General features: G+C 34.1%; 1 protein-coding gene and 1 long non-coding RNA gene across 2 annotated transcripts; both read left to right on the top strand.

Moving 5' to 3' along the window:
- The first annotated feature begins 456 nt into the window (after positions 1-456).
- LOC114385725 (60S ribosomal protein L7-3-like) lies at positions 457-3,033 on the top strand. The gene is made up of 7 exons (XM_028345770.1): positions 457-595; positions 691-865; positions 971-1,068; positions 1,188-1,245; positions 2,305-2,384; positions 2,465-2,567; positions 2,664-3,033. Exons 1-7 carry the CDS (start codon positions 507-509, stop codon positions 2,877-2,879), a joined length of 819 nt encoding a protein of 272 aa, XP_028201571.1. The 5' UTR covers positions 457-506; the 3' UTR covers positions 2,880-3,033.
- Positions 3,034-3,952: 919 nt separating this feature from the next.
- Positions 3,953-7,242, top strand: LOC114386559. The gene is made up of 4 exons (XR_003661110.1): positions 3,953-4,257; positions 6,069-6,335; positions 6,431-6,809; positions 6,923-7,242. It is a non-coding gene; the product is annotated as an uncharacterized LOC114386559 (long non-coding RNA).
- The last annotated feature ends 1,524 nt before the right edge of the window (positions 7,243-8,766 follow it).

Here is an 8,766-nt window from a genome sequence, read left to right as displayed (position 1 = left end):
CATTTTATTTTTCGTTATTAAAATGTTAAATATTTTAAAAATAAATAAAAAGTAAGCACACAAATTAACTAAATTAAATAATATTTCTTATTTAATGATTTATTGACCTCATAAATGTTATTAAATTAATTGATGAAAAATAAAAATTAAACACAAATTAAAAAGTAAAAAAACACAACAAAAATCAATTTTCATTGCATTGTTAGACATATAATCTATATAAAAAAGTTATACACATATGTCTGAATCTTGTTTCAGATGATAAGAAAATGACGTATTTTAATTTTACGACGACGAAAAACGGACTAAAATTTTTACGGGACTAAAAACTTTTTTTTTTAATTTTATAAAATCAAAAAACATATTTAACCCTAATAAGTCTCATGTAAAATCAAAATTTTTACGGGACTAAATATTTTTGTCAACCTAAGAAAAAAGAGAGTGGTGGAAAGATCAGATGAAGGCCCATTAATTCACAAAGAGTAAAGGCCCAATATTCAAAGCAGATGGAAAACCCTATATATAAAGCTCGGAGAACTCCCCGCACACTCACCCTCCGCCGCCGTTGCAAGCAGTGCACAACATCGATTATCCAGTGAGTCTCTCTGTTTTCTGCTGCTGTTGTTGTTCTGATGAAATCTTAAGCAAATTATGAAAACATCGCTAATTTATAAACCTTGTTGTATGAAGAATGGGCGAAGCAAAGGCGTTGGTTCCGGAATCGGTGGTGAAGAAGGAGAAAAGGAACGAGGAGTGGGCTTTGGCGAAGAAGCAGGAACTCGATGCCGCTAAGAAAATGAGGTTCGAAACGCGGAAGCTGATTTTTAACAGAGCCAAACAATACTCAAAGGAATACGACGAGCAGGTATTAGAATTAAAATTATAATTGAATCTTGGAGCGTTGGATTTGTTATGTTTTGTTTTCAATATTGCCATTTTTAAAAATAATTTCTGTGTTTTCTTTTTCCAGCAAAAGGAACTGATTAGGTTGAAGCGTGAAGCCAAGCTTAAGGGAGGGTTTTATGTTGAACCCGAAGCTAAGCTCTTGTTCATCATCAGGATCCGTGGGTAATTAATCAATAAATATATTAATTAATTAGTATTTTAATATATCATGACATCATATTAGTATATTGTCTTTTTGGTTATTGTTGTTTTTCTTGCTAATGGCATTTCTGTAACGTCAGTATCAATGCCATGGATCCCAAAACAAGGAAGATTCTGCAGCTTCTGCGTTTGAGACAGGTAACTGCTTACAAATTACAAATTGAGATTTTTTTGTCGGTCACTTAATGAATTGCTGTTACTGGTATTGATCTTAATCAATGTTAGTAAGTAACTTGATTTTTGATCCTAAAATGTGATTCCTTGAGTTTACAAAGAAGCTCGAGAAGAGTCAATTATGTATTTTTACTAAATGAGTTTCTTTTGGTGCCTGTGTGTGGAAATTATGTTGCTCTATTTGTGGAGTCTGCCATAAACTTCCCCCACTTTACAAAATGAGTCATGAACTTCTTGTTGGCTTTTGTGGAGTTGAAAACATCCCTGGTTTCATCCGCTTAATTGAAAAAGTTTGCTGTGAAATGTGATGATTTTGAAAAGCCGTTCTTGATTGAGTTTGTTTGTAAAAATGAGCTACCTTTTACATTATTTTCTTTTTGTATGTAGTGAGAAGTGTAGTGTGTTGAGGTCACGTAGGATTGTTCTGGGACTCAGCTGTTTACTAAACCATTCTTGTCAAATAGTTATTGATCCAGCCTACAGCAATATCATCAAAACTCACAGTTCTATGCTAAAAGACTCGGTTTTATTTGCTGAAATAACTAAACTTTGTACAGATATTGTGCTTAATGTCATATTGACTTATAGAAACATAAAATTTACATGTTTTTTAAATGATTCTAATTGCAGCTTAAAACTCATTTTGGTGGAAACCTTAGTGGGATCATGCTAAAGTGTTCTAATCATGCTTTGCCAGAATCCTTTAGAAGAAAATCTAGTTGTTTTGCTCAAGCTACTTGCAAAAAACACCCTATACAAATTTACTTCATCCACCCATATAGTTGAATTATATTCTAAATTTTAATTTGAAAACATGTGATTTTAGAATTGCTTTTGCCTGTCATTTTATATGTTCTTTTTCCCTATTGGAAATTTATATTCTCTTTCTTTTATTGATTACCTTCTTGCTCTGTCTTAGTCCCTAAATTTTGATTTTGATGTTGCTGTTGGCTGTCTTCCCTTTGTCATATGTCCAAGCAAAGTTGGAGTATATCCTTATTGTTATGTTTATTTTGGCTGCAGATTTTTAATGGCGTCTTTCTTAAAGTGAACAAAGCTACAGTGAATATGCTCCATAGGGTAGAGCCTTATGTTACCTATGGGTAAGTGAAAGTTCAACTACATTGATTCTCATGGTTCATTACCTGCACCATGGTTCTTAATATTTGCAAATCCACTTCAGGTACCCTAATTTGAAGAGTGTTAGAGAATTGATCTACAAGAGGGGCTATGGAAAAGTTAACAAGCAGAGAATTGCTTTGACAGACAACTCTATTATTGAACAGGTCCGTGTGGTCTATTCTGTAGTCCTCTGTAAACACTTCCATTGCTTGTTTGTTCTATTACTTAGTTTTTTTCCCTGACATAACATTCAATGCCAGACTTTGGGGAAGCATGGGATCATTTGCGTTGAAGATCTGATCCATGAGATCATGACTGTTGGACCTCACTTCAAGGAGGCCAACAATTTTCTGTGGCCTTTCAAGCTCAAAGCACCCCTGGGTGGTCTGGAGAAGAAAAGAAATCATTATGTTGAAGGAGGTGATGCTGGCAACAGGGAGGATTACATAAATGAGCTTATTAGAAGGATGAATTAGTTTGTTTTCCCCATACCGTTAGTGTTAATTTTGACGCTAAAACACTCTTTTTGTTTATGCTTTTATTATTTTGAATGATGTATGTGCTGATTGAGATATTAATTCGTTGCTTGCCATTCAATGAAATGTTCCTTAGCTTTTTGAGATAAGTTAATTAAATTTGAATTTGATCCTTAATAGTGCAATTTGGCTCTTATATGGTGCAAGTGTGCAACCATCCAAATCATAAGGATCGTGGTCAATGTTTTTAAAAATGGATTGGTAAGAATCTTGGTCAATGTTTTTAAAACTGGATTGGTAATTGAATTGATGAAGACACTTGTTTAAGATTCAATGGTTTAACTATAATGGCTATTCCTTGAAAAGAAAACTATACCGGTTATAATAAAATATATTTTAATTTATTTAATATATCATTCTTAAGTAATATTAACCAAAAATAATATTTTACACTATTTTTTATGCATGTTTTAAATTTTGAATCAGTATTTTAGAGACATAAAACTTAATAATTGTTAAAACTACAACCTATAGTTTCTTTTGTTGTTGACAGTAAACTACAACCAATATGTAAAACCCTAAAAGAAATAGGTAATATAAACCAATAAGTTATTCTATTAAATCAGTCCCAAGTTTGTATGATTTTGTCAAAGTGTCTTGTGTGAAAAGTTTTTTTCCTAAAAAAAATCTCTTATATTATTTTTTATTTTTAAATTGGTCCCCTAATTTTTATAAATTTTAAAATGATTCTCACATTTAATTTATGACAAATCAATCCTTTTATTAAAGGCTTTAAATGTATTGTAGATTCAAATATATATGAATTTCATTTTTGATTTTTGACATTTTTTTGTCTTGTCTGGTCTCTAAAACTTTAAAAGTTTGATGAAAAATTTTTGCCGTTAGCTTTCGTCCAAAATGTGGTGACATGTTCGTTAGTTGAACATGTCAGACATGATGATGTGTCACCTGAATTTTTATTTTATTTTCATATTTAATTTAGTTTAATAAACTATTTTATTTTAAAAAAGAAAATAAAGTTAAAGTGACCTGCGTCGAATGGGTGTCATTTTGAAGTTGAGAGATATGCAGCACGTTTCCTTTTTTCTTTGTTCATGCAGCGTCGCTTTTAATAGAGACTTGAAACGCGTTAGGGTTTTGTTTCGATTGCGAGTGTGGGGGAATCAATTGCTGTCGTGAAAGGGTGGACTTCCTGACGCGTAGGTGTAGATGGCGAGAACTTTCTGCTTTGGATATCGACGGTGTGGTTCATGCGTTTTCTTGGGTTCTTGTTGTAATGGAGTTTGAAGACAACACAGTTTAGTGAAAGTGAAATTGAAGACAACGGTGCGGTCCTAGGAAAAGGTGCTCCATTTAGGTAAGCATTCCTTATTCTTTAATGTTTTTGATGTAGCTTTAGGATCTTTCCTTTGCCTCTATACTTGTCCTTTTCACCATGTGAGGTTGCACATGGTGGGATTGTTAAGTGGATTATAAAAATCAATTTTAATTTTTAATTTTATTTTTTGGACTATTTGTCAAAGATGGAATTTTCTATCAAGGTGCATCACGGGGGGCATGTGGTCCATCCTGTTTGGAATTATGTTAGTGGAGATGTCACGTTGTTGGCCGACATAGATGTTGAAAAATAGTTGTATTTTGAGTTTGTGGGGATTTTGAAGGAAGATGTGAAACTGAAAGAATGTAAGGGTGTGTTTAAGCTGTGGTGGAACGCGGGTGATGATGAAACCAAAGAGTTTGCCTTGGATAGCCAACCTGTGGAGTTGTACAACTACTATGTGAACACTAACAATGTTGTGAATGTGTATGTGGAGGTGTTGAATGGTAGTGGGAATGAAGTTGCTACTGTTGGGAATGAAAAATGCACAAGGTGAGAATGAACATGCTTCTGAATCCAATGAAGGTGATAGTGAGTATGAAGAAGGTGATGGTGGTTCTGAATTGGAGGAAGAAAGGGATGTTTTTTAGGATAGTGAGGAAGAGAGAGAAACTGGTGTTGATGATGGGTTTGGGAGTGATGATGAGCTATTGGTGAACCTTATAAAAAATAAGCTACCCCGGATTGAGGATTCTACAGCTAGACCTAGTGGTGATGTGAGGAGTATTGTAATAGATGGGGAATTGAGTGAGAGGTATGAGACTGAAGAACTTGATAGTGTTGGATTTGAATCAGATGATGGCGACAAACATAAGTTTGTAAGATTCAGAATAAAGGAGTCAGATAAAGATTTTAAGTTCACAAATGGTAAGGATTTTTGTAGTATTAAAGAGTTTAAAGAAGTAATTCTGGAGCATTCATTGTTGAATGGGAAGCAAGTTACTTTTAAACTAAATGACCTTACCAGGGCAAGAGCTAAATGCATAGGTAAGTGTGGTTTTGAAATTTTTTGTAGCAAGGTTGGGAGGAACACCACTTACAAGATTACGACATGCAAACCCAAATATAATTATGGAAAGGACTTTAAAAACAAAAATGCTACGTCTAAATGGGTGTCCAAGGTTGCTGTAGAGAGTTTGAGGACCAAAAATGATGTGAAACTGGCCTAGATTATGGATGATGTGAGATTCAAGTATGGTATTAGGATATCTTTGGTTGTTGCTTGGAAGGCCAGGATGATTGCTAGAGCAACAATGGATAGGGATGTTGTTAGACAATATTCTTTGCTGGAGGCATTTGGTTAGAAGCTAAAGCATGTATGTAAAGGTAATAGCTACAAATTGATACTAGAGAGACCATAAGGGCTACTGTTACCAAGGTTTGGGAGCTTTTATATTTGTCTCAAGGAAGCAAATTGGCCTTCAAGAAAGCATGTAAACCAATAATAGGTCTTGATAGGTGTCCTTTAAAAAGTAAGTATCTTCCACTAGCATTTGCTGTGGTTGAAAATGAAACAAAGGATTCGTGGAAGTAGTTTTTGGAGTTGCTAGTGCAAGATATTGGAAAAATTGATGTCAACAAATGGATTTTCATTAGTGATCAACAAAAGGTATGTCTTTTGTGTATTAGGTCCCTATAACTCTTTATTGTAAGGTCCTTATAACTTTCAATGTTTTTGTGTAAAGTCCTTATAACTATTTATACTTTTTCTGTTAGGTTCTTGTCACTTTCAATAATTATGTGTTTGGTGTCTATCACAGTTAATATGTGTTAATTGCATTTGTTTGCAGGGATTGGTGCAGACTTTAAGAGCAATGAGAGTTGGTGATGAAAATCGATTCTGCTTGAGACACTTGTATTAAAATTTCAAGAAAAAGTTTGGTGGAGGCACACATTTGAGAGACCTAATGATAGGGGTGGCTAAAGCAGATGCAAGCACAATTGCTAATAGGAACCAAGTTGATGAGAACCAAGATGCTTCTGTTTCCAACCAAGGTCCGTTGGGTCAGTGACAAATGTCTGAAAATGATTCTTCTGCCAATGTCGAAAAAACTCAGGTAATGTTTCCTTATTCCTTCCAAAGTTGTTATCCATAAGTTGTTAATTTTAAATTTCCATTTGCTAAAATGTTATCATCTTCTTTATTGGTTAGGTAAATAACAAGAGAAAAAATGCGACAACATGAAAGAATGATAAGGGAAAAAATGTTCCAACTACTAGTAAGGCTTCAACAACATCAAATGACAATAGGGAAAAAAACACAAACTTCTACAACAACACCAAAGACTAGGAAGCAAATGACAACTACTATCCAAAAAACCATACTTTTGTCCAAAGAAACCCAATTGCACCAACCAATAGAAAGGCTAACTCAATACCATCAACTAACTTAGCACCATCACCATTTGTATCTTCATCAACACCAATCCCCAACAAGCTTCAACCACCATCATCAACCATTTTTGGAGAAGCACCAAAAACCAGGAAGCAAATGAGACCACCTGTTCAGAATGTATTTCCTAAGAAAATATGTAAGTTGTTTGTAGAGACATCTGATCATAAGGTATTATGGATATTAATGACTGATAGATTTGTCCTATGTGGATCGAAATCCAACTGATACACTAAAAAATGTTTTCTGTAGGGTGAAACCAACAAGGTAGATGTTAAAGTTCAGCCTAAAGCCCAAGCTTTTAAGCCTCCAAGACCAACCAATAAGGTATCTACACAAGATTGAATCTGTCTCAAGAAGTCACCAACAATTCAAAAAAGTCACCATGAAAGATTTAGTTTGTTAATGTGTGCTTATTTAGTCCCATATTTATGTATGTAAAGTGCCTTTGAGAAATTGGTTTTTGAGACACCATGTTTAATCACAAGTTTATGTATGTATAGTGCCTTTGAGACACTATTTTTTGAGACACCGTATTTAGTCCCAAGTTTATGTATGTAAAGTTCTGTTTAGTCCCTACTTTATTTTGTGGGGCTTTGTTGCGTGCCAATGATGATGTAATGAACAACTATAATATTTCATTTGTTACGATTTAAGACAATTCTAAATGTTAATGTCATTTTACTTTACTCATACTGCCAAAATGTTAAGGACATGTTACAATACCATCACATTTTACAAGGACCTAGCACAAATTTTACGAGGACCTATAGCAAAATTATCAATTTCATAGGAACATAAAAACAAAAAGGTTCAAATTTCATAAGGATTTAAAATAGAAACATCATATTATATAGGGACCAAATAGACCACATACATGATTCACATAATTCTACTTCCACTAACATGTCATTACAATTGTTAATGCTTCACTATAGACAACATTATCATACCTACTAAAACACTACTTCATTGCAAATGCAATGGTAACAACACTCAATAAACCGCAAAGGAACACAATGCATCGTAAAACCTTGACAATCTTTCATTCAGTGTTAATCTCAGTATGTAGCTTTGCAATTTTTTCCTTAGTTCAACAACAACTTCAAAATTTTCTTGAGATTGATCTTCTTTTTTAGCCAACATCTTCTTCAACTCCATGATTTGTTCCTCATACAAACAAATTCTTTCTTCATTTGCTGCAACCTTCAGCTTCAGCTCCTCCATTTGTGATAACAAATGATTCACATCCACATTAATTCCACAACCCACATTTCCCACATTAATTCAAGCGCCACCATTACTTTTAGAGTCTTGGTTCAATGATTTCTTCAAATCATTGTCCCAAACCAAAAATCTACAGTTCTTAACTTCCTGCAATCAAACAAAAACAATTTAAAACCATAAAATAGAACACAACACCAACCCAACCCCATGTATCAATAACGAGCATAAATCCTAACATTCCACTTAGCACATCACCAAAATAATTTGTGTGGATGCTTGTTGGTTCACGATAGTAGTTGAATCACCGACTTCTCACAAAGGCAACAAACAACACCATCAGTCCCAATTGATGAATACGAAGCTCCAATTGATGTCATCCACGACGAACACGAAAACCACAAACCTTACTGGACTCTCGTCAAACCACCATGAACCACCACCAACTTAGAACTGCTTTCATCGACAACCCAGCTCCTATTATTCTCCTTGTCCTTGTCTCAGCTAGTCAACCTAATAAAAAAATCAAACAATCCAAAACAACAACTTATCAAAACTTTCTTTTTAAATGTTGTTTTAAAATAACATGTGGATGACATCACCAGATGACGTGTACCACCCTCTGATGTGGCTTTATATGTGTACCGTTGATATGTCCAACTAACAGACACGTCATCAAATTTTGGACGGAGACTAACGACAAGGATCTCCCACAAAACTTTTGAAGTTTCAGGGATCCAATGAGAAGCCAAAAATTTTAGGGATCAGTTGTGAAATTCAAGTATATTTGAGGAATCTCCAACATATTTAAGCCTTAAATTAATCATTTTTCACATAGGATATAATTACAATTGAGGTGTCTTGTGTGAAAA

Source organism: Glycine soja, chromosome 15, assembly GCF_004193775.1.
Source record: "Glycine soja cultivar W05 chromosome 15, ASM419377v2, whole genome shotgun sequence".
Classification (NCBI taxonomy): domain Eukaryota; kingdom Viridiplantae; phylum Streptophyta; class Magnoliopsida; order Fabales; family Fabaceae; genus Glycine; species Glycine soja.
Note: the sequence above shows the minus strand (reverse complement) of the source record. Positions and strands in the feature narration are given on the sequence as shown.